The sequence below is a fragment of the Aureococcus anophagefferens genome (assembly GCF_000186865.1).
Source record: "Aureococcus anophagefferens unplaced genomic scaffold AURANscaffold_3, whole genome shotgun sequence".
Taxonomy (NCBI): domain Eukaryota; class Pelagophyceae; order Pelagomonadales; family Pelagomonadaceae; genus Aureococcus; species Aureococcus anophagefferens.
In genome coordinates this window covers 145809-169186 of record NW_008705563.1, presented here as the reverse complement: position 1 = coordinate 169186, position 23378 = coordinate 145809, and the positions used below count along the sequence as shown (strand labels likewise).

Sequence of the window (23378 nt, the reverse complement as noted above, 5' to 3'; positions counted from 1 at the left end):
CAGCACGCCGAGGACGCGAGCGCCCTCGAGGCGCAGCTCACGAGCAGCTGCCGGGGCTGGCACGTCGCCAAGGCCAACGACGAGGACTCGAGCGACGTCACCTTCGCCTGGTCCAACGAGTACGAGCGCGAGGCCGGCCGGCCCGTCGCCGAGGGCTACCCGCTCAAGAACGTCATCGAGATCCACCGGCCGACGGTCTTCGAGGCCGTCGTCGGCGGCGTCGCCGGGTCGGCGACGGGCGACGCCTACGAGTGGGTCCTGACGAACCCCGACGGCGAGGCGACGACCCACGCCGGCGCCGCGCCCGAGCTCACGCTCACGAAGACGGGCAGGCACACGCTCGAGGTCCGCGCGACGTCGGCGGACCCGGCGCGCCGCCTCCAGAACGGCAAGGCCTTCAAGATCGACCTGCTCTCGAAGTTCACGCGCCGGTCCATCTACGACCTCAAGCAGCGGGACCGGGAGCAGTTCCTGTCCGCGATGCGCATCATGTATTCGACCGAGGGCGAGCTCGGCCGCAAGCAGTTCGGCAAGAAGTACCTGAGCATGGAGGAGCTCGTCGCGACGCACCTCGAGGGCGCGGCGGACAAGGCCTGCGACCACTGGCACGACGACGCGGGCTTCGTCGTCCACCACATCGCGTTCACGCTCCTGATGGAGCAGTCGCTCCAGGCCATCGACGAGACCATCACCGTGCCCTACTGGGACTACACGCTCGACGAACTGCTGGACGACTGGACCCAGGCGCAGATGTTCCAGGAGGACTGGTTCGGCCAGGCGTCGCCCGAGACCGAATCCCACGTCGTCTCGAACGGCCCCTGGGCCTTCACGCCCGTCAAGAAGAAGGCCGAGCCGTCGACGAGCGTCCACAACCCGTATGGATTACTCCGTTCCCCCTGGAACACGAACCCGACGCCCTACGTGACGCGCTACCGCTACACGGTGGGCATGAAGGACGCGGGCTACACCTTACCGAGCTGCAAGCACTTCCGCCACGCGTACAACTCCATGACCATCGCTTTGATCAACAACTACCTCAACGGCATCCTCCACGGCCAGATCCACATCATGCTCGGCGGCCACTGGAACGTCTACCCGAACGCGACCTTAGGCATGGGCGCGCAGGAGTTCCTGCTGTCCTCCAAGTTCCTGTGGCGCCAGGGCTACGTGCGCTGCCCGGCCTACTGTTCGCTGGACACGCCCGACGCCGACTGCACCTGCGAGTGCCCCGCGTCCATCCTCGAGGAGTACGGCGGCTACGCGGGCGTCTACGAGACGTCCGGGCTCGACGTGTTTAATTCCATGTTCATCGACGACTGGCTCGGCACGGCGAACGGCGACCTCGAGAAGGTCATGAAGGCTATTTGTTCTGTGGGCCACCCGGGCGAGATGTTCACGTCGGCCGCGCCCTACGACCCGACGTTCTGGCCGCTCCACGGCCTGGCGGACCGCTTCGTGGCGTTGAAGCGGAAGGAGTACTACGCGATGGACACCTATCTGGACGAGACCTGGGGCTACGACCACGCCGTGTCCAACGTGGCGTCGGACACGAAGGTCGTCTGCGACTGGTCCAACGTGCAGAGCGACCTCGACATGCCCGTGTGCTCCAAGGGCACGTGCCCGGGCCACCGCGAGGACGACCTGCTGCCCTTCGGCAACTTCCTCGGCAACAACGAGACGTACACGAACTACGAGTTCTACGAGTTCATGTCGCCGTCCAACGACGACTACCCCTACGTCTACGACTCCCTCATCCACTGGCCCGCGTGCGACGACGCGGGCGAGGACATCACCGGCGCGAGCTCGGACAACTCCGCGGGCTACGACGACGAGATCAACATGCAGGACGACGACGAGCGCCGCTAGGGGTGGTGTCGCTGTGTAAAAGGTCGTTTTTTAGACGATGAAGGTCTCGGGGTCGAGCTGGATGACGCGGTGGTGCGTCGCGCTCGCCGGCACCGGCCGGAGCAGGTGGCCGAGGCTCGCCGGCACGCGGACGACGGGCGTCGCCGGCGCGCTCGGCGCGCCGTCGGACGCGTCGTCCCAGTCGACGTCCGACGTCGACTTCATGAGCCCCCGGAACGTCGGCGTCGGCGGCGCGCGCGACGCGTCCGAAGCCGGCGGCGGCGCGGGCGGCGGCGGCGGCGCGGCCGGCGGCGGCGGCCCGGCGGCCCCGTCCCGCGGGATCTCCCGGGCGCGGGGCGCGGCGGCGAGCGCCCGGATGCTGTCCGCCGGCGCGGCGGCGGCCTCGCGCGCGGCGCCGCCGTCGGCGGCGCCTTCGGGCCGCTTCGCCGCGGGCGCCGGCGGCGAGAAGCCGCCCCGGCCGTCGATGGCGAGCTCCGGCGACCGCCGCGGCGACGTCCGCGCGGGCACCTCCCGCGGCGCCGCGGCGACGTCGAGCGCCTCGCGCAGCGCCGCGATGGTCTCGTCGCGCTCCTCGAGCTCCGTCTCCATCGCCCGGAGCCGCTGGAACCGCTCCGTGCCCACGAGGGCGGCCAGGCGGCCCTCGGCGCTCTCGCAGCGCGCGAGGAGCTCGGCGTCGGCGGCGCCGCCGCCGAGGTCGACATCCCGAAAACCGTCGCTCGACGCGCCCGGCGACGGCGGCGGCGTCGTTTTCCGGAGCTCGGTTTCGAGCTCCGCGACGCGAGCCTTGTAGAGGTCGCACTTGACGCGCAGGCGCTCGCGCTCGCCCAGGGCGTCCAGGGCCTCGGCGCGGCCCTCGGCGCGGCCCTTGTCGCGCGCGGCCGTCAACTGCTCGCGGCCCGCCCACGCGCCGACGCCGTCGCCGTCGCCGTCGACGGGGCGCCCGAGCCGCGCGAAGATGGCGTCGCTCTCGTCCTCGAGGGCGCGCCGCTCGCGCTCCGCGTCGCCGGCCGCCTGGGCCGCGAGACCGACGCCGTGGAGCGCCGCGCGGAGCTCGTCGCTCGACGTCGCCTCTTTTAGGGCGGCTTTGGCTTGCGCGGCGCACCGGTCGAGGCGCCGCGCGACGACGCCGCCGAGCTCGCGCCGCGACGCGCCGAGGCGCAGCACCTCGTCCCAGCAGCCGCCTTTCGAAGCCGGCGGACTCGGCGGGGTCCGCCGGCCGTTGAGGCGCGTCGGCGGCATGGACAGGGTCGGCGGTTCGCCCATGACGTCGGCGAGGAAGGCGTGCTCCGACGCCTCCTCCGCCATGATCTCGGAGAGGAGGTCGTCCTCTTCCAGGCGCATGGTGTTGCGGCGCTCAGATGGGGGCACTGCGCGCAGACATTGGCCGCCGCCAAAGTCCGGCACTTTTTTCATGCTGGCAGAGACCAAAAAAAGAGAAAAAAAGAGGAAAAAAAAAGAAAAAAACCGGCGCCGAAGGCGCCGGAACGGCGCCGGAGGCGCCGAAGAGGCGCCGAAGGCGCCGGAGGCGTAAAAGAAAGAAGGTGGGGACCTTGCTGCGTCCCTCGAACTCCGTGAGAGTAGTACCGAAGCACCATCATCATGAGTGGTCCTGTGCTGAGAAGATGCCCAAAATTGGCCTGTTTGGCCAAAAAAAGTAGCTGGCCTGCGACCAGCAAGCCCAGGAGGAGCCGCGAGGCTCCAGGGGCGTAGGTAGGAGAAACACAACGGGGCTGGCAGAAAGCCAGCTGGGCCAAGCTGCCGCTCAAACGAGCCATATTGGCATGAATTTAGGTGAAAATACAGCCGTTTTGGGACCCTGGGCGTGCCAAAAGGCTCTCTCTGCATCTGCCCAGCAACCCGCGGCGACGTTCGTAACTGGCGATGGACGCGCGACCGACAGAGGCCCCGAGCGAGGCGCGGACGCGGCCGCATCAGGGCCGCGGTGGCCGTCCGCTCGTTCTCGGCCGCGACGATCTCGGCGAGTGTCGCGCGGCGCGCGGTCGTCCAAAACCGCGAGGGTCGCCCTCGACGAGCTCCACGATGCCGATGCGTCCGGCGGAACACAGCGATGGTGATCGGTCGACGCAAAATTGCGCGCGGACGGCCGAGCGGCGCGTCCTCGCGCAACGGCGGAGCGAGTTCGCGGCGCGCCGCAGCCGGATTCCCAGCGATTTCCAACAATTTGTTGTTGGAGCGCGTCGAACAACATACGGTGGGCGTGTCTGGGCCGCCGGTACGGTCCACGGCGTCGGCGGGCGCCGCCCTGGCCCTCGGCGCCACGGTGTCGCGCTACGGCGGAGCGAGTTCGCGGCGCGCCGCGGCCGGATTCCCAGCGATTTCCAACGATCTTTCGGCGGAGCGCGTCGATTAACATACGGTGGGCGTGTGTGGGGCGCGGGTACGGTCCACGGCGTCGGCGGGCGCCGCTCTGGCCCCGGCGCCACGGCGTCGCGCTCGGTCCGAAACCGTTGCGGCTCGCGCCGCCGGCACCGAATTGCAGCGCGCCGCGGGTCAGCGGCGTCCATATGAACCCCTAGGACACGGTGTGACCGCCGGTGGGCCTCCAGGGGGCGCACACATCGCAAGACTTGGCCTGTCCGTGCCTCATCCTGAAGTGCGGACACTGTCCGCACTTCAGCTCCACCCCCGGCCAGCACGAAATAGGTGCCGTGAGTTCAAGGCCTCGGCAACGTCGGTTTTGTGCCTCGGCGCTCGTGACGATGGCTGCTCGCCCTCTAATGGGGCTAGCTAAGCCGTCGTTTCGCGGCCGGCCGGCCGCCGAGGACCAGGTAAAGCCGCGGCGCGTGGGCACGCTCCAGTGCGCCGTGGTCGGGCTGCTCGGCTTCCAGGTCGTGAGCATGGGCCTGCACGCGCGGTCCCACGACCGGCGCGCGTCCGCCGCGGCGCGGCCGCCGCCGCCGCCGGTGGCGCCGCGGCCGCCGCCGGGCTCCCTGCGGCTCTCCGACGCCGAGGAGGCGCTCCTCGCGGCGCTGCCGACGGAGCCGGAGCGCGTCTACGCGCGGCAGATCTTCGAGGATCGCGTCCGGGGCCCGCTGCCCGGCGGTTTGGACGCCGCGGAGGAGCTCGAGGAGGCGGCGCCGTCTCCCGGCGCCGGCGTGCCGCCGCCGCCGCCGCGGCGCCGCGCGGAGCTGCCGGCCATGTACGGCGACGGCCCGCGCATCGTCGGCCTCGACCGCTGCGCCGGCTGGCGCGAAACGACGTCGCTCTTCCGGCGCGCGGCGACGGCGGGCATCTTCAACAGCGGCACGAATCTGATGACGAATTTATTACGAAAGAACTGCGTCATGCCGTTGGCCTGCCCCGGGGAGTGGGGGCAGAAGAGGAAGACGGAGGCGATGGCGCGCCGCGAGTGCATCGGCTACCCGTTCCAGGCGCCCTGGGGCAAGCACAACCCGCTCGCCTACCGGAATTTAGGCCACGTCGTCGACTCGCTGGACCATTTTAATCTGACGGAGATCTTGCCCGTGGCCGTCGTCAAGGACCCGATCACGTGGATGCGGTCCATGTGCCGCATCGCCTACGCGGCCCACTTCCGCAAGCACCCGGCCTGCTGCCCGTCGCCGTTGGACCCGGCGCAGCTCGGCGAGCTGTTGGGCCACAACCGGTCGAAGGTGACGGTGAAGTTCCGGAAGGAGCACCCCGAGGAGGTCTACGCGTCGCTCCTCGACCTCTGGAACGTCTGGTACCGCGAGTACTACGACGCGACCCTGCCGCGCCTGATCGTGCGCTACGAGGACCTCCTCTTCGACCCGCAGAACACGATCCGGGAAGTCTGCGCGTGCGCCGGCGGGCGCCTGAAGAAGGACTTCGACATGGTCGGCGACGCGGCCAAGTTCGGCGGCGGCCACGGCGGCGGCGAGGGCACGTCGCGCGGCTCGGCCCTGAAGCGCTACGCGTCCGAGACGACGCGCTACCACCTCGTCTCCGCCCACGACGTCGCCTACTACGGCGCGAACGTCGACGGCGCGCTCGCGGACCTCTTCCACTACGCCGCGGACGAGCACCGGCGCGCGGCCGCGGACCCCCGCGCCGACGCCAAGCGCGCCGACGCCAAGTGCGCGACGCTGGGCAAGCGGCGGCTTAATGGCGCGTAGCACGTAGCGGGCGACGCGCGGGGCGTCCGAGCGGCGCGGGGCGTCCGAGCGGCGCGGCGACGACCGCGACTCTTAGCGGGCGCGCCGCGCGGCGCGGCGGTGCGCGCGTGGCAACACGCGCGATCGCGTCCGAGAACGAGAGCGCAATGCCAGGCATCCGTTTCTATTGCCTCATCTCGTACTGGGCGATGGCGATCCCGACCGTGCACAGGAGCATGGCGAACATCAACGGCAAGACTACGAGCTTTTCAGCCGGCCATTGCGAGAGCAGTTTCGCGCGCTTGGCGTTGTCGCTGCCCATGTTCTCGACGCCTACCAGGCAACGTCAGTGACAAATTTTCCTTGTTTTCCCGGTCGAATCTCTCGAAAGTCGTCACGGCCGCAGGACGCTGCTCGACGCGCAGCCGGAGAGCCGAATCGCCGGGGCAGCGTGGGTTCTGGCGGTTCAATATGGCTGCTCGTTGCCAGCAGCATCGTCTGGCGATCGGAAGCAAAGCGCGTTCGCGAACATCGTCGTCGTCGTCTGACGTCCCGCCCGTGCTGCGCGAAGCGCCCCGCCGACGACGCCATGTCCCCCTTCGCCCCCGCGACCCGCGCGTCGACGCCCGTGCCCGCCGTCGTCGAGGACGACAGCATGTGGCAGACCGAGGCGATGGAAACGGACACCCAGGCAGCCCCGATCGAGAGAGACCTTGCGGCGGATCAGAGAGACCTCGCGGAGGAGGCCCTGCGGCGCGCGGCGCTGGCCTCGGCGCGCCGGCTGAACGTCGTCGTCACGCCCGGGCGGCGCGAGGGGCGCCAGTGGCGGCCCCTCGACGAGAGCGATTCCGACGACGATTCCGACGACGACCTATAGATCTCCGACAATGATGCTGGGACAGATGCCGACAATTACAACAGTGTGTTTTCCCAACGAGGTTCGGTGCGCCACGTTTTGACTTCCCCTCGCTCGACTGGACTCCCCCGTTTCTTCTCGCTTAATTCCTCGCTCCTTTCCTTCTGGGTTCTCCGCGGAATGGCTGACGGCTTCCCTTGGGATCTGCTGCGGTTACTCTTCATTCCGGCGGCACGCTTCGGGCCTAGGGGGGTTTCGCGTCGCTTCTTCTTGGAAATTTCGCAGGTGTTTTTCTCTCTTCGGGCGACGCGTTTCGAACGAACTCAGGCGCGCGGCGTACGACGACGACGTTTCCGCGCCGCCGCTGCTGCTGCTGCTTGCGACGGAACGCGACGACGCGGGCGGCGACGCTTCCTCGACGGCGGCGACGACGACGACGACGCGCGGCCCGTAGGGGTGCCGCTAAAAAACTCATACTCTTCTATGTATAGTGTACGCGCGCGTCGTCGCCCGCCCGCGCGCGGTCCCGCCTACCGCGAGCTCAAAACGACGCCCGGCGCGGGCTTGGCCAGGGCCGGCAGGTGGTGCGCCTTGCCGGCCTTGCCGCGCCGAGTCCGCGGCGGCGCGTCGTGCTGGAACGCGTCGTCGGCGGCGTCGATGGCCTCGCGGAGGTAGGCGTCCCAGGTCTCGGGGATGTCGGCGCGCTTGTACTTGGCGAGGCAGAACTGGCGCGCCTTCGCCTCGAGCTGGTACGCGGACGGCTCGAAGGGGTCGTCCGCGCGCGTCATGCCGACGTGCTTCAGCTTGTTCGGCGGCAACGACCCCTTCTTGTGGTTGCAGGGCATGCAGGACGCGACGACGTTGTCCCAGGAGCTCTTGCCGCCGGCCGCGCGCGGGATCACGTGGTCCGCCGTCAGCTGCGACGAGTGGAATCTTTGCCGGCAGTACTGGCAGCAGTAGCCGTCGCGCAATAAGAGCAGCCGCTTCGAGTAGCGGGGCGCCTTGATGGATCTCGGCTCGTAGTTGCGCAGCACGACGACGGACGGCACCGCGAAGGACGCGGACGCGGAGCGGATCGTGACGTCGTGCTCCGCGACGACGTCCACGCGCCCCTGCCACGCGGCCTTGATGGCGTCCTGCCAGCTCCACACGGAGAGCGGGAGGAAGGACAGGGGCTGGTAGTCGGCGTTCAGCACCAGGGCGTTGAAGCCGGTCAACGAGTTGAGCCGCTGCTGCTGCGCGGCGATCTTTGCTGTGGAGGGGCTGAGCGCGGAAATGGTCGCGAGCAGCGCGGCGAGCGCGAGGCGCCGCATGGCTGCGATGTATGCGCGAGGGCGCCCAGCGCGCCCCTCACGGCGCTCGCGACCGCCGCAACGACACAGGATTCGACGCAGAGCTCGAGCGGACGGTGTGACGCGGCCCGAGAAAGCTTCGAGATGTTGTCGTTCTCAAGCGCACGGCAACAAACCAGTTTAGGGGGTTCGAATCGATGCGCTGAGGCTGCCCCAAGTAGACACTCATGGCCAGCTTCGCCGAGGACAGCGCGTGGGACGTGCTCGGCCTCGCGGACCCGTCGAAGCCGCTGTGCCTCGAGGTGCAGCAGCCCATGGCGCGGTACCTCGCCGACGGCAGCAAGACGGTGGAGACGCGGCGCTACGAGCTGCCGAGCTGGGCCACGAACGTCGAGGTCGCCGTCCTCGAGACGAAGGACGAGCCCGGGCTGTCGACGCTCGGCGAGGCGCCCGACCAGGGGGCGGGCCTGCTCGTCGGCTTCAGGGCAGCAAAAGAGCGCGACATTTCCAACGTCAAAGGCTCCTCTCTCGGCCGTTTTCCACTCGTTTCGGCTGATTTTTGGACGAGCGATCATCTCTCGGAACGGTCCCGAAGCGTGGATGCTTTTTCCGGAACGCGCGCGCGCGGACCACTCACGTTGAAGCGACGTTGAATCACCCTTTTCCCGCCCAGGTCGGCTTCGTCGTCTTCGAGTCGTGCTTCGAGTACGATTCCGAGAAGGCGTTCGACGGCGACGCGGCGAAGCACCGCATCGACAAGACGGACTACGCCCGCGGCTGGGACGGCTCGCCCATGTACGGCTGGGTCGTCTCGAAAGCCCGGTTCTGCGACCTGCCGCCGTCGTCGCCCCCGCTCGCGCGGCGGCACAAGGGCTTCTACGAGGCGCAGGGGAGCGGCGTCGCGCAGGTCCGGGGCCTCGCGCGGGGCATGTACGGCGGGCGGCCCCTCGAGGTGCCCAGCGCCGCGGAGCTGGCGGCGCTGGCGACGAAGATGGCCGAGGACGCGGGCGCCGCGTACGAGTCGGGGAAGCCCGTCTTCACGATCGTCGCGGGCCGCGCGGCATCTTCAACCCGACTTCAATGTGAGCCTACGCGACCGTTTCGACGCGATATGTTCCGCCGTGCTTCGAGAACTCGACGAGAGCACTCGAATCGTCCCAAAATCTGCCAAAACGACGTCGACGTGACCGAGCGAGAGAGGCGCGAAGTTTGGTCAGGACCTCGAATTCCACGCAGGTCGCCGGCGGCAAGGCCGCGCAGATCCCCGTGGCCACGCTCAAGGAGCTGCCGCACACGCCCGCGGAGGGCAAGCACACGGGCAAGCTCGGCGCGTCCATGGGCGCTTTGATCGCGTCCTGCCCCGGCGAGTTCCTGTCGCTCGCGCTGACGTGCTCCGGCGCCGTGTTCACGTCGCGCGACGACGACCCGGAGAACCCCGAGGAGGCGTTGACGACGCTGCCCATCTCGAGCAAGGACCTCATGAAGGGCATCCTGCTCCACACCGAGGCCGACGGCGAGACGCCCGTCCGCGGCGGGCCGCTCCGCCTCACGTTCCCCTGGAACTGCGCCATGCAGCCCATCAAGGGCCTCGGCGACGCGCCCGTGGACCTGCCCGACTGCGTCCTGCTGCAGATTAAGCCGTAGCGCCTACTTCGCCGCCTTGGCGCGCGCCTTCGCGAGGAGCGCCGCGAGGCTCACGTCCGGCTTCGGCGCGTCGGACTTGAGCGCCTCGAGGGACACGTCGGGGCCGCCGGGCGGCGGCGGCGGCGGCGTCGCCGCGGCGGGCGCCTCCGTCGCCGGCGCGGGCGCGGGCGACCGGTCGCGCTTCCGGCTCGGCGGCGGCGCGCGCGCCTCGCGCGCCGCGGCGATCTCGAGGAAGGGCCGGGGCACGGGCGCGCAGTAGGTCACCAAGTTCACGTCGAGGGGCACGCCCGCCAACGCGTCGGCGGCCGCGAGCGCGCGCGACACCGCGTCGCCGATCCACGAGAGCGGGTTGCCGAAGACGCCGCCGCCGATGGCCGTGAGGTAGACGCGCCGCGCGGCGGCGTCGTCGGGCCGCTCGAGCGCGTTCCGCGCCGCGACGAGCAGCGTCGCCTCGTAGGACGCGCGGAGCACGAGGGACGCCAGGGGCTTCCACTTGGCGGGCGCGTTACGCGAGTAGGCGACGGAGCACGCGCTGCCGAAGACCTGGGTCACCGCGTGGTCCCGGTCGCCGACGAGCCGGCGGCCCCAGTCGAGCGCCGTGACCTGGCAGCCGACCTGCACGCCGACGCGCAGCTTCGCGCAGACGTCGTCGTAGGCCCGCGCGTCCAGGCCGCCGATCTTCTCGGAGAGAAGGTCCAACGCGCGGTCGTCGGCCAGCGTGTAGCCGCCCCGGACGTCGAACCCCTCGACGGGCCCCAGCGCGTCGAGCACGTCGCCCAAATTCTCGAGCTGGCGCTCCCGCGTCTGGCCGACCTGGCCGTCGACGTTCGCGAAGTAGTTGCGGTAGACCGTCGCGGGTCCGCACGCGATCGCGCAGCAGGGCCCCTGCGTGCGGTCGTGCGCGTAGCCCGCGACGCCGTCCTCGGGCACGACGTTCGGGCCGACGAACTCGAGGCAGTTGAACTGGGACGCGACCTGGAACGTCGCGCCCGGGTTGTCGCCGTGGAACTTCGCGGCGTCGCCGAGCACGTTCCGGAACGACGACGCGCCGCCCGCGGGGCGCTCGCGCGCCGCCGCGAGCCGCGCGACCTCGGCGCGCAGCTCGCCGAGCGACGGCGTGCCGAAGACGCCGATGCCGTAGCGCGCGCCGTTCACGGGGCTCGTCAGCTCGTCGCCGTCGACGACGAGCACCTGTTGCACGTCCGCACCGCGCTCCGGGAAGCCGAAGAGCGCCTCGAACCAGTCGACCATGGTCGAGCCGGTGCGGTGGATGGCGATGCGCTGGACGCGCGCGCGGGCACGGTGTGCGAGGAAGGCCTCGAGGAGCGTCGCGACGGCGGCGGCTGCCGCGGCGGTGTGGCGGAACGCGCCGGGTCGCGTCCCCGGTGTCGTGGGCGCCGGCGCCAGGAACGACGTCGACGCGCGCGCCGCGCCGCCCCCGATCAAATGGCGGACTTCACTATCGATCTCTGCGACGACGAGGACGAAGGCGTCGTGGATCTGACGCGCGACTCCGGCCGCTTCGACGCCGAGGTCCAGGTCCTGAGTCCGCCGAAGAAGCGGAAACGCGCGTCGGACGTCGAGTTCGTCAAGACGACGAGCGCGCCCGCGGCGTCGCCGAGCGCGCAGGAGGCGACCGACAAGGCGCTCGCGGAGAAGCTCGCCGCGCGGGACCGGGCGGACCAGGCGCGCGCGCGCCGCGACTTCGAGGCCGCCGCTCGGAAGAAGCGCAAAACCGACGAGCGGCGCGACGGCGACGTCGCCCGGAAGCTCGCGGCCGACGAGCGGCGCGACGGCGACGTCGCCCGGAAGCTCGCGGCCGACGAGGCGAAGCAGGCGAAGAAGGCCGACGACGCGGCGCGGGCGAAGAAGGCGAAGGACGAGGAGGTGCCCGACGGCGGCACGCCCATGGGCCTGGCCATGCGGTACACGGACGGCCCCGGGTCGCTCCGCGACTGCGGCAAGGACGGCCTCAGCTCGACGAACACGGCGATCAACTTCGACCACGCGGTCAAGTTCTTCGAGATGCAGGCGAAGATGCTCGCGCGCGCGCCCGTCAAGCGGAGCGGCTCGAGGCGCGGCGAGCGGTCGACGCCGCTCACGATCGTCTACCACGGCACGTCGCGCGCGAACTTCCGGAAGATCATGGACGGCAACCTGGCCGTGCCCGACGGCCGCAACGTCAAGCACGCCACGGACGACGGCTACTTCGGCCGCGGCATCTACACGTCGACGCGCCACGAGCTCGCGTTCGCCTACGCGAAGGACGCCATCGTCTTCGCGTGTTTGGCGTTGCCCGGGAAGCAGCACAAGGCGACGCAGAAGCACGACCGCGGCAAGCCGAAGCGCGCCGGCTTCGACTCGCACCTCGGCTACGAGGCCGACGGCTGCCCGCAGCTCGTCTTCTTCGACAGCGACCAGCTCCTGCCCTGCTACCTCGTCGACCGCCAGAACTGGAGCCGCGCGGAGAAGAAGCTGCGGCGCGCCATCGCGGACATCGCCAAGGCCGCGGGCAACGCGCGGCCGGACGACGGCCTGCCCCGGAGCCGCAAGGGCAAGGGGCTCCCGGCGCCGGGCTGCTTCGCCGGCGGCGGCCCGCCCGCGGTCGGCGGCGGCGCGCCGATGTTCGCGGGCGGCGGCGCGGCGAAGTTCAAGGCCGCGGGCCTGCCGCCCGCGTTCGCGGCGTACCTCAAGACCATGGGCGTGGTCCCGGGCGGGTTCCCGGGCGGCGGCGGCCTCGCCGGCGACAGCGACGACGACTATTAAGCGTGTTTTCCTGTGCGCCTAGGAGCCCCGGGGCGGCACTGGCGGCGCGGCGAAGATCTCCGCGCCGTCCTGGTCGTAGTGGACCACGCGGAGGCTCGCGCCGTCCCACGTCGCGGCGGCGAAGGCCCCCCGGGACGCGTCGTCCTTCGTCGACGGCGCGTCGCCCGGCAGGTAGTGCCACTTGAGCGACGCGGACGGCACGGCCGCCGCGTGGGCCGTGGACGCGTCGTAGAGGTGCGCGGCGCCGACGCCGTGGTGCGCGAAGCCGTAGTGCTCGAGGTACTCGGCGCAGTGGTCGTGGCCCGCGAGGTAGGCCGACGCGTTCGCCGCGGCCATGAGGGGCGCGAGGCGGTCGATCAGCTGCGTCGTCGGCCCGTGCTCGCAGACGGACAGGATGGGGTAGTGGCCCGCGACGATCAGGTAGGAGGCGGTGGAGGCCGCGAGCGTCGCGTCGATCCAGGCCCACTGGGCCTCCGAGCGGAGCCGGGACGCCGGGCCCGGCAGTTGCCAGCCGGCGAGGTCGTCGCCCGAGTCGCCCGCGAGCTCGACCGTGTCGATCATCACCACTTCCAGCGTCGTCCCGTCGGCCGCCGTCTCGACGAAGGCGTGGTAGAGCGCCGGGAAGTGCCAGCGCGACGCGTCCGGCGCCGCGTAGGCCAGCTGCGCGCTGACGTTGCCGACGTGGTCGTGGTTGCCGGCGACGACCTTGAAGAACTTCGGCGCCGCGAGGCTCGGGTCGTCGAAGACGTCCTAAAGAAACGCGTCTCGTTCGGAATCCCGGAAAAAGAAACGCGTCTCGTTCGGAATCCCGGAAAAAGAGACGCCGGGCTGCGTCACCTCGAAGGTCGCCTTGAAGCGCGCGCTGCCGACGTCTGCCACGCCGGAGTAGTAGAAGTTGTCCCCGATGGCCAGGGCAAAGGAGGCGTTCGCGCCCATGCTGCCCATGCTCGCCGCCACCTTCTTCTCCGCGGGCGTGTAAAAGGGCGCCGCGTCCTGGCCGCCCCAGTCCGCCATGATCAGGAACGTCGACGCCCCATCGGCGACGACGTCCGATGCCACGGCCCCATCGGCGGTGCGGAGCGAATTCGACGACACGGTTGACGCTGCCCCCAGCGCGCAAATGACCCAAAGAATCGCACACATCGTGGCTCCAAAAACAATGCTAATTTCGCATTCCACAGGTGGATGCTGCCGTGCTATTGCACTGACGCTGCCGCGAGAGTTTTTCAGCTGGGGGGCAGCCCCGACAAACGTCTTGCGGCTTCCCAGCCCGCGCCGCGGCTCCCGGCGAGGCATTCCACAGCGACCGGCAACCCATCGACGGAAACCGATGGCGCAGCACCGGGCGAGCTGGACCGAGACGAAGCTCGAGCTCACGCGCACGCTCTCGACCAAGTACCCGCCGAGCAGCGAGATCTTCCGCGCGGGCCGGTCGAAGACGCAGCGCTTCCTCGAGGGCCTCTACGACGGCACGCGCGAGCGCGCGCAGCTCACGCACACGAAGATCGCGCATCGTTTGGACAAGCTCAGCGTGGGCAAGTTCACGATCGACCCGCTGGCGTCCCGGGCCATGCACCAGTGGGACGTGACCGTGTCGCTGGCGCTGGTCTACACGGTGCTCGTGCCGCCCGCGGAGATCGCGTTCGCGCGGCGCATCAACGCGTGGTCGGCGACGGGCGACCGGTGGGGGTTGTTTCTGTTATCGCTGGGCAACTTGCTCGTCTGGAGCGTTTTCGTCTTCGACGTCATGCTCCAGTTCTTCACGCACGTCCAGCTGCCGGAGTCGCAGGGCGGCTTCTGGATCCGGAACCACAGGGGGATCACGCGCCACTACCTGCGGACGGCGTTCGCTTTGGACTTCGTGTCCATCGTCCCCTTTGGGTACCTGAGCCTGCTGGCGGGGCCCTACACGGCGGGGCGGGAAGTGAGAGCGCTGAAGCTGCTGCGGCTGCTGCGGCTGACGAAGCTGCTGAGGATGTACCGGACGTCGCGGCTGTTGCTGCGCTACCGATCCGACAACACGATGTCCATCGGCATGTCGAACATCGCGTCGGTGATCTGCGGTTTTGTGATTGCGTCCCACTGGCTCGCGTGCCTCTGGGGCTACGTGGGCAACAACAGCGCGCCGATCGAAAACACGTGGATGGCCGCGTATTTGGACGGCGGCGACTCCGGGCCGGACCGCGGCGGCTGGAACATCCGGGACCCCAAGTTCCAGTATTTGATGTCGTTGTATTTTACGCTGACGACGCTGACGACCGTGGGCTACGGGGACGTGCTGCCGAAGAACGTCGCGGAGCGCTCCGTCGCGACGCTCATGATTCTATTCGGGGGCATGCTCTGGTCTTTGATCATCGCGGCGATCACGCAGACCGTGGCGACGCTCGACAGCGACCATATTACGTATAATCAGCGCTACGACCAGATCAATCGCATGTTGGTGGATTTGCAGGTGTGCACGCCGCTCCGGCGCGAGGCGCGCGAGTACCTGTTAGGGTCCGCGAACGTGCAGCGCCGCGAGCACTACGGCGACCTCGTGGAGCTGCTGAGCCCCGGGCTGCAGGAGTCCGTGGCCGAGAACGTGTTTGTGGTGCTGCTGAACGTCGTGCCCTACTTCACGAAGCTCGACGCGATCGTGAAACTGGAGATCTTCAAGACGCTCGGGCACCTGCTCTTCGCGCCAGAGGAGATCGTCAACGTGCAGAAGACGCTCATGATCATCACGAACCACGGCTTCATCGGCACGAAGGGGCGCCTCAAGATGATCGGCGACGCGCTTTTCTTCGACTTTCTGGTCTCCGACGACGAGCCGCCGCCCATGGCCGTCGTCCTCAAGTTCTGCGAGGTCGCGACGATCCGGCGCGCCGACATCTTCGAGGTCTGCGCGCGGCACCCGGCGGCGACGACGCCGCTGCTCTACGCGCGCGTCTTCTGGGCCTTGGTGAAGCTCGGGCGCGACGTCCGCGCCGCGCGCGTCGAGCGCCGCGCGCACCACGAGGAGCGCGCGTCGCTCGCGACGGTCTACAAGCGGAACCGCGACCTCGTCGACGCGCTCACGTCCGGCGGCGACGAGTCCAAGAAGCGCGGGAGCGTCTACGCCGCGGCGCCGCTGCCGCCGGGCAGCCCCTTCCGGCCGCCGCCGCCGCGGGGCACCCCCCTCGCCGCGCCGCGGCCGCCGCCGCCGGCGGTCGCGCCGGCGGTCGCGCCGCCGGCGGACGCGGAGCGCGACCTGCTGGCGCGCCTCGAGGAGGCGGACGCGGCCGCGGCGCGCCTCGGCGCCGGCTCCGCGGCGGGCGACGCGTGGCGCGCGCGGCGGGACCGCCTCGCGCGGGACCTCGAGGACCTCCAGGGCGATCTCGGCGCGCCGCCGCGGCGGCGACGAGGCTCGCAGCGCGCGGCGCTCCTCGCGGAGCTCGCCGCCGACGACTCGGAGGACCCGGACTGCGGCTCCCGGCTCTGCCTCGCCTAAGAAACGGCCCTTGCTTGCTTCTCTTAGGACGAGGCGCGCGGCTGCAGGGCCGCGAGGACCTCGTCGAGGCGCGCGTCCTCGGCGGCGTCGGGGGCGACGAGGTCCGGCGCGAGCGCGAGGACCGTCGCGGCGCCGTAGGCGTCGCCGACGGCGAGGCGCCGGGAGTCGTCCGCGAAGGCGAGGGCCGTGAGCGGGCCGTCGGACACGGCGCGCGCGGGCGCGACGCGGCCGCCGCCGCGCGTCGCCGCCGCGGACCAGACGGCGACGTCGCCGGAGGAGGACGCCGTCGCGAGGAGGGCGGCGCGTTTCGGCGCCCAGCACGCGTCGGTGACGTACGCGTGGTTCCCGTGGTCCAGCGACGCCAGCAGCGCCCCGCCGCACCAGAGCTTCGCCGTCCAGTCGACGGACGACGACGCCACCAGGCCCCGGCGCAGGCCCAGCGCGTCGGCGCGCCGCGCGTCGTCGCGGCGACTCGCCGGGTGCGCGGCGACGGCGGTGACCAGGCCCACGTGGGGCGCGCCCCGGTCGTCGAGCGCGCGGCATCGGCCCGCGCCGCCCTCGTCGCCGCCGCCGCACTTCGCCCGGTAGACCTTGCCCTCCTCGCAGCCGACGTAAACGTCGCGGTCGTCGACGGCGGGATCCGCGAAGTCGACGGCGGACGCCGCGACGGTGGCGGACCCGCACTTGAGCGCGTGGGCCTCGATGGGCCGCTGGAGCTGGGACGACGACCAGTAGCAGACGGCGCCGTCGGCGGACACGGTCAGCACGGCGTCGCCGCGCGCGCGGAGCTTGGCGACGGGCCGGCCGTGCGGCGCGGCGGCGTCGAGCGGCGACCGCATCGTCGGTAAGGTCGACGGCGACCGGACGTCCCACAAAACGACCTGGCCCGAGTAGGTGCCCCCGAGTACTAAACTCGGGTTCGCCTCGTCGAAGGCGACGCAGGTCACGGGCGACTGGCACGCGAACGTCGCGTCAGGCGTCGCGTGGCGCGCGTGCGACCAGAGCCGGACCGCGCCGTCGTAGCCGTCGACGGTGCCCCCCGCGGGCTTCGCGTAGGCGCAGGCCAGGAGGTCCGGCGCGTGGGGCGCCCAGCAGACGCCCGTGAGGCAGAGGCCCGCCTCCGGCGCGGAGAAGACCGCCAAAGGCTCGTCGGCGAACGCCGCGGCGCGGCCGTCGCGCGCGGCCGACGCGTCCGCGACGTCCGCGACGGCCAAAGCGTCGAAGACGCGCCGCTCGCCTAAGCAGCGCTCCACGAGGCGGGACGTCTTGGCGAGGGAGGCCATCACGAGCGCCTCGTCGACGACGTTGGCCTTCGATTCCGCGTCGCCGAGCGCCGCGGTCGCCTTGGCCGTTTCGTCGGAGACGGCGTGCGCCTTCGCGCGCGCCTCCGCGGCGGCGGCGAGGCGGCCCGACGCGGCTTCGGCGGCGGCGGCCTCGGCGCCGTCGGCGTCGGGCGGCGCCTCCGTCTGCGTGCCCTGGCTCAGCGACGGCGCGGAACGGGCGCGCGGCGGGCTCGCGGCCGCGGACCGCGCGACGACGGGCGACGGCGACGGCGGCGGCGGCAGCGGCACGTCCTCGGGCGCCCGCGGCGTCGGCGTCGCCGGCGGCGGCGGCGGCGCGTCGGCCGGCGGCGCCGTCGCGAGCAGGCCGTCGACGTACGTCCGCAGGCTCTCGGCCTTGAACGACTTCGTCGCCGCGCTCGCCTGGGCCGTCGCCGCCTTGGCGCGCTCGGCCTTTTGCGCCTTGAGCGCCTCGATGCGCCGCCGCTTCTCCTCCAGCGCCTTCTGGCGCGCCTCGACGGCCTCGCGCGGCATCGTTAGAGACTGACAGTTGATGAGGTTGCCACCGGCTTGCGCGCCCGGAAAAACTCGCCGCGCTCGCGTCCCTTGACGCGCGGGTACAGGAGAGGTGTCGCGAGCGTGCAGGCGACCAGTTGTCGCGTTTGACGGCGCTTGCGGGCGGCGTGCGCGCGACGAGGCGGGTGGTGTTTTTGGTTTGTTTGAGCTGCTCGACTGGCAGTGGACCGACTGCCTCGCCGCCAGCGTCGTCGTCGATCGTCGTGCGAGCGCGCGAGCGGACGCGCGCGCAACGTGACAGCCAGCGTCGCCGCACCGAGCCGCGCCTAGAGCACTCAACGCACAAAAAGCCGCACCGCTCACTCGACACCGCGCCGCGCCGCACGCGACCATGGCGGAGCAGATCGTCATGCAGCGCAAGGTCGAGGGCGGCCCGCCGGCGCCCGCGAACCCGCTCATGCCCGTGGCCGCGGGCCGCATCACCGTGGGCAACCTCGAGCTGTCGACCATCGCGGGCGCCGCGCCGCCGCCGGAGCGCGACGGCGTCGACACGTCCGGCTCCGCCGCGTGGAACGGCGGCTGCAAGTTCGCGGCGGCGCTCCTCGAGCACCTCGTCTTCCTGCCGCCGGACTGCCGCGTGCTCGAGGTCGGCTGCGGCTGCGGCGTCGCCGGCATCGCGGTCGCGGAGCGCTACGGCGCCGCGACGGTGCTCCTGACCGACGGCCAGCCCCGGTGCCTCGACGCCGCGGCGGCGAACTTCGGCGACGCGCACCGGCCGCGCTGCTCGACGGCGCTCCTCGAGTGGGGCGACGAGGCCGCGGCGACGGCCGTCGCGACGGCGTTCAACCCGACGATCGTCTTAGGAGCGGACGTCGGCTACGATCCCGGATCGCACGCGAAGTTGATCGCGACGCTCAAGACCTGCGTCTCCGCGGGCAAGGTCGCCGGCGAGCTCGCGGACCTCGTCCTCATCGAGGAGGCGCGGTTCCGCGACGTGTCGTCCTGGCTCTGGGACTCGATCAAGCAGGCGGGGTTCATGCTCGTGGAGCGCGTCGACCTCGGCGGCAAGGTCGCCTACCTGCGCTTCAAGCTCGACGACCAGGTCCTCGTCTAATGAAGCTAGGGGAGCTCCTCGAAGGCGCCCCGGTCGAAGAGGTCGGGCCGCCGGTCCTTGAGCGCCGCGTCGATCTTCTCGACGGCCTCGAGGCCCCGGCACATGACCGAGACGACGGCGACGTCGCCGGCGTGGAGCTTCTCCGGGTCGCCGTCGGGCAGGGGCAGCTCCGGGTTCACGCGGATGAGCGTCGTCTCGACGTTGTCCGCGCCGCGGAAGACGTGCTCGGACTCGCAGCGCACCGTCGTCACGTTGCCGCCCGCGCCGACCTCCAGGATCGCCACCTTGAGCGGGCGGTCGAGCTCCGTCGCCGCGGACCGCACGGCGAGCACCCACTCGCGGTAGCGGCGGTCCTGGGCCGCGCTGTCGACCCACGCGCAGTCCTCGAACATGAGCACCGCGGGCCGCGCGGGACCCCCGCACGCCGGGCACGTCGGCCAGTTCGTCGCGAAGGACGCTTCCCGGTCGCAGGATTCCGCGGGCATGCAGCGGAGCAGCGACGCCGCGTCGCGCGCGGCGCCGGCCGTCGCGCCGACCTTGGGCACGTCGTCGACCGCGGCTTTCTCCTCCGCGGCCGGTTCGCCCGCGCCCGTCGCGTGTCGGGGCGCGAGCATGGTCGCGGCGTCGACGGCGAAGGCGTGGTCCCGCGGCGCGCGCCAGGCCCGGCGCGCGCAGGGCCGGGGCGCCGCGCCGCACTGGTAGAGCTCGACGTTGCCGTGGCACTCGCGGATCTCGCCGGCGTCGAAGGCGTCGTAGGAGTGGGCGTCGACGTTCGACGTGTAGACGAAGAAGGCGCCCGGCGGCGGCGACGGCGCGTTGGCCTCCTCCTCGATCTTCAGGTCCTCGAGCGACGGGATGAGTTCTTCCCGGCGCACGCGGTCCCGAATCGTCTTCGCGAGTTCGCTCCGCGCGAAGAGGCCGTCGCGCCAGCCGCGCACGATGCCGTAGCCGCCGTGGGGGGCCGTCGACCGGTAGTCGTTGAAGCACGAGCCCCAGAAGCCCCAGAACAGCTCCGGCGCCTCCGCGAGCCAGGAGGGCTTGCACATGTCGCGGTAGTCGAGGTCCCGCTCCGCGTAGGCTTCGATCTTCGCGATGTCGCGGTAGACGGCCAGGCCGCTGTCCGCGGACCAGCCCGCGCCCGTCGCGAGGAGCAGCACGTCGGCGTCCAGAATCGCCTCCGCCGCGGTCTCGCAGCTCTCGTCGACGCGCGCGCGGAGCGCCGCCGCGTGCGGCGGCTTGGGGCGCATGGGCTGGTTGCCCATGGCTGCTCTGTGCCAGCCGCCGGGCAGCCCGCAGCCCGCGACGACGACGCTACTGCCGGGCAGCCCGCCGCCCGCGACGACTGGCAGAAGCCGCCCGCGACGACGACGATGGACGCCGGACCGGGATTTGGAGGTGGAAACGACTGTCGCGATGCCGAGGCTGCCCGGCACTCATGGTTCCATGTCATTTCACGACTTGATGTTGAAGCATTCGCAAACGATAGGCGTCGTCCGGCGACCTTCGCGGCGCCCAGCCATGCGCGCCCCGCTCCTCCTCTCGCTCCTCGTCGGCCGCGCGCGCGCGCTCTCGGCGCTGCCGGCCGCCGCGCGGCGCCTCAAGTTGCTGAGGCGCCTCGAGGGCGAGCACGCGCGGCTCGTCGAGGCCCGCGATAAGGTGGCGGCGCGCGCCGTGCGCAAGGAGCTCAACGCCCTGCGGCGGGCGGCGCCCGGCGGCGACGGCGTCGCCTGCCGCGTGGCGACGTTCTACGGCTTCGCGCCCGTGGCCGAGCCGCCGGCCGTCGCCGCGCGGCTCCGCGCGCGGCTCGAGGCCGAGGGCGACGTGGTCGGCACGGTCTCCGTCGCCGCGGAGGGCTTCAACGGCGCGCTCGCCGTCGCCGACGGCCGCGACGGCCTCGCGGAGGCGCTCCACGGCGGCGCGCCGGAGCTCTGGCCGACCGTCGGCGCCGCGTCGGCGTGCCTGAACTGGGACGTCGAGCCCGTCGACGGCGCGCCGTTCCACCGGCTCCTCGTCAAAGCGAAGAAGCGCGCGCTCGTCGACGGCTTCGACGAGCCGCTGGACTGGGACGACTGCGGCGAGGCGCTCGGGGCGGCGGCGTGGGACGCCGCGTTGAGAGGCGCCGACGCGACGCTCCTAGACGTGCGCAACGCCTACGAGACGGCCGCGGGCACCTTCGCGGGCGCGACGCCCCTCGACACGGCGACCTTCGTCGAGACCTGGCCCAAGCTCGACGCGGCGCTCGCGGACAAGCCCAAGGACGAGCCCGTCTACATGTTCTGCACGGGCGGCATCCGCTGCGTCAAGGCGGGCGCCTACGTGAAGCAGAAGCTGGGCTTCGAGCACGTCAAGCGCCTCGACCAGGGCATCGTCGGCTACGAGCGCTGGCGCGACGGCGAGGGCGGCGACTCGCTCTTCGAGGGCGACAACTTCGTCTTCGACAAGCGCGCGGACCCGGACGCCGAGTCGCCGTCTTGACTAATGCAGTGAAAATTACTCGCGGATGGGCGCGACGCAGGCCTTCTTGTGCTGCTTCCAGCCCTGGCGCTGGCACGCCGTCGAGCAGTAGGCCACGGCCGAGCAGCGCGCGCAGAGCTTCAGGGGGCAGGCCTTGGACTTGAGCTTCCCGCAGGCGGCGCAGACCATGAGGTCCGCCCGCAGCGGCGCGATGGTGACGGAGGCGGATGCGGCGTCGAACCCAGGAGCAAGGTTTTGCATCGCTTCGAACTGCTTTTGCCTGGCTTCCGCCGAAGCATTCAGGCCGGAGAAAAGCCCCGACTGACCTCCGTACGCGGCCCCCAAACATTCGTTCGATGCCTTCGTCGCATCCTCTCCCGTTCTGTCCAAAGGCGTTGCGCCGCCGCGAGCTGCCGAGGAGAACTGTGGCGCTTCAATTCCATAGGTTTCGCGCCACCGCGCGCTCGCGTCGGCGCCGACCGCGCGCACCGCGGAGACGAGTTCGGGACCGCCGATCTTTCCACCGACCCAGTGCTTCACGAACGCATCCAGGTAGCAGCGCGCGGTGCCCTCGGTGCCGTAAGCGTATTCGCCATTGATCGTCATCGAGATGGAGTTGGGCGTGGCCCCGTCTTCGATGGCGCCCGCGTCGCCGACCAACAGCGGGAAAACGTAAGGGTTCCGCTTGATGGCGTCCTCCAGCGCCCGCTTGACCTTTTTGGACGACGCGCCTTTTTTCTGTGTGACGAGCAGAAAATAGACCTTGGTCCAGGCCCACCATTCGGTGGTGTCCTCCGGGAATCGCTCGAGGAGTCGGATCGCAGCCGGCAGGTTGCCTTGCGTCAGGAGCGCATCGAGTAAGTGGTATCGCACGCCGATCTCATCGCTCGGGTCGCAGTCGAGGATCGCATCAGAAAGCTCGACGTATCGCGCCAGGCCCGCGGCCGTGGTGTGGTCGAAGTGGCAGAGGGCGAGCGCGTACGTCTCGAGGCGCCAGTCGCGGGTCCCCGGCTCGAGGGCGGCGGCCGCGGCGGCGTGATGGGCGACGGCGTCGGCGAGGGAGCACGACAACGGTCGCCGCGCAACGACATGCCGCAGCACGGGAATCGTCTCTGGCTTCAGGAGCCGCTCGCTCCGCACGGCGCCCGCGCACGGAAAGGCGCAGACGACCTCGACGCGCTTCTTCTTGGCGCTGCGACCGGCCGTGAAGCCGCTCAAGAACGACGTCGTGAACGAGAAGGGCTCGAACTCGTAGGGCAGCGCGTGGTCCGCGGGCACGGGCCCCTCCGCCGCGCGCCGGCACACGGCCGGCGCTACGGCGAGCGCGGCCTCGACGACGCGCGCCTCGCTGAGCGTCGCCGGTCGGCGCCCACCTCCGCCGCGAGCGAGAGGAAGGGATTGCTCGAGCCCCGCGCATCGGCCGCCGACCTCCGCGATGAAGGCCTCCTCGTTTGGGGACGTGCCGCGATCGAAGAAGACGCAGCCGAACAAATCCTCGGGACCGTCGCTGATGGTTTCGAGCAACGGCCCCTTCAAGGGCACGAATGGCGGCGGGTCCGGCCCGCACAAGCGCCGCATGGCGTCGGCGAGGGCCTCGCTGGCCTCGTCCGAGAGCCCCTTGGGCGCGTCGAGGTGCGCCATGTAGTGCTGCCAGTCGTCGTAGACGTGGACGCTCTTGCTGTCCGAGCACGGATTGAAGGCGTCGATCACGACGACGTGCGACTGGCTTCCGAGGCGCATCTCGAACGCGAACGAGCGCTTCCAGCCCCGCCACGCATCTTCAGCGGTAAGGACGAGCGGCGTCAGCTCGGGCAGCGCCTCTCGGAACGTCGCCGCGTGGTGGTAGAACTGGCGCGCGAAGCCGGTGGGGACCCGATTCGTTACGTGGAGGCCCCGGGGCTGCGTAGGCAAGATGTCCGTCTTGCCCTGAATATTCTCGCGCACGTACATCCGGGGCTCCACGCCGCGTCGCTGTTCAAAGGTGCTGTTCATCGACGGTGAGCGCGGCGTCCCTGGGCGTGCCGCGA

At 70.9% G+C, this 23378-nt stretch overlaps 6 protein-coding genes across 6 annotated transcripts; 2 read left to right on the top strand and 4 right to left on the bottom strand.

Annotated features, from left to right (window-relative positions):
• Positions 1 to 4586: 4586 nt before the first annotated feature.
• On the top strand, positions 4587 to 5981 carry AURANDRAFT_61521 (hypothetical protein; the record flags this gene model as incomplete). The annotated part of the gene is made up of 1 exon (XM_009035855.1): positions 4587 to 5981. One exon carries the CDS (start codon positions 4587 to 4589, stop codon positions 5979 to 5981), a length of 1395 nt encoding a protein of 464 aa, XP_009034103.1.
• Positions 5982 to 7538: 1557 nt separating this feature from the next.
• AURANDRAFT_15531 (hypothetical protein) lies at positions 7539 to 8018 on the bottom strand (the record flags this gene model as incomplete). Its single annotated transcript, XM_009035346.1, has 1 exon — positions 7539 to 8018. A coding segment is annotated over one exon (480 nt), but the record flags the coding sequence as incomplete, so codon positions are not given.
• A 1708-nt stretch (positions 8019 to 9726) lies between these two features.
• AURANDRAFT_52403 (hypothetical protein) lies at positions 9727 to 11118 on the bottom strand (the record flags this gene model as incomplete). The annotated part of the gene is made up of 1 exon (XM_009035345.1): positions 9727 to 11118. One exon carries the CDS (start codon positions 11001 to 11003, stop codon positions 9756 to 9758), a length of 1248 nt encoding a protein of 415 aa, XP_009033593.1.
• Positions 11119 to 12536: 1418 nt separating this feature from the next.
• Positions 12537 to 13661, bottom strand: AURANDRAFT_20814 (hypothetical protein; the record flags this gene model as incomplete). Its single annotated transcript, XM_009035344.1, has 2 exons — positions 12537 to 13268; positions 13356 to 13661. The coding sequence occupies 2 exons, from the start codon at positions 13659 to 13661 to the stop codon at positions 12537 to 12539; spliced, it is 1038 nt and encodes a 345-aa protein (XP_009033592.1).
• A 187-nt stretch (positions 13662 to 13848) lies between these two features.
• Positions 13849 to 15987, top strand: AURANDRAFT_61519 (hypothetical protein; the record flags this gene model as incomplete). Its single annotated transcript, XM_009035856.1, has 1 exon — positions 13849 to 15987. The coding sequence occupies one exon, from the start codon at positions 13849 to 13851 to the stop codon at positions 15985 to 15987; it is 2139 nt and encodes a 712-aa protein (XP_009034104.1).
• Positions 15988 to 16691: 704 nt separating this feature from the next.
• On the bottom strand, positions 16692 to 16907 carry AURANDRAFT_17949 (hypothetical protein; the record flags this gene model as incomplete). Its single annotated transcript, XM_009035343.1, has 1 exon — positions 16692 to 16907. A coding segment is annotated over one exon (216 nt), but the record flags the coding sequence as incomplete, so codon positions are not given.
• Between the last annotated feature and the right edge of the window lie 6471 nt (positions 16908 to 23378).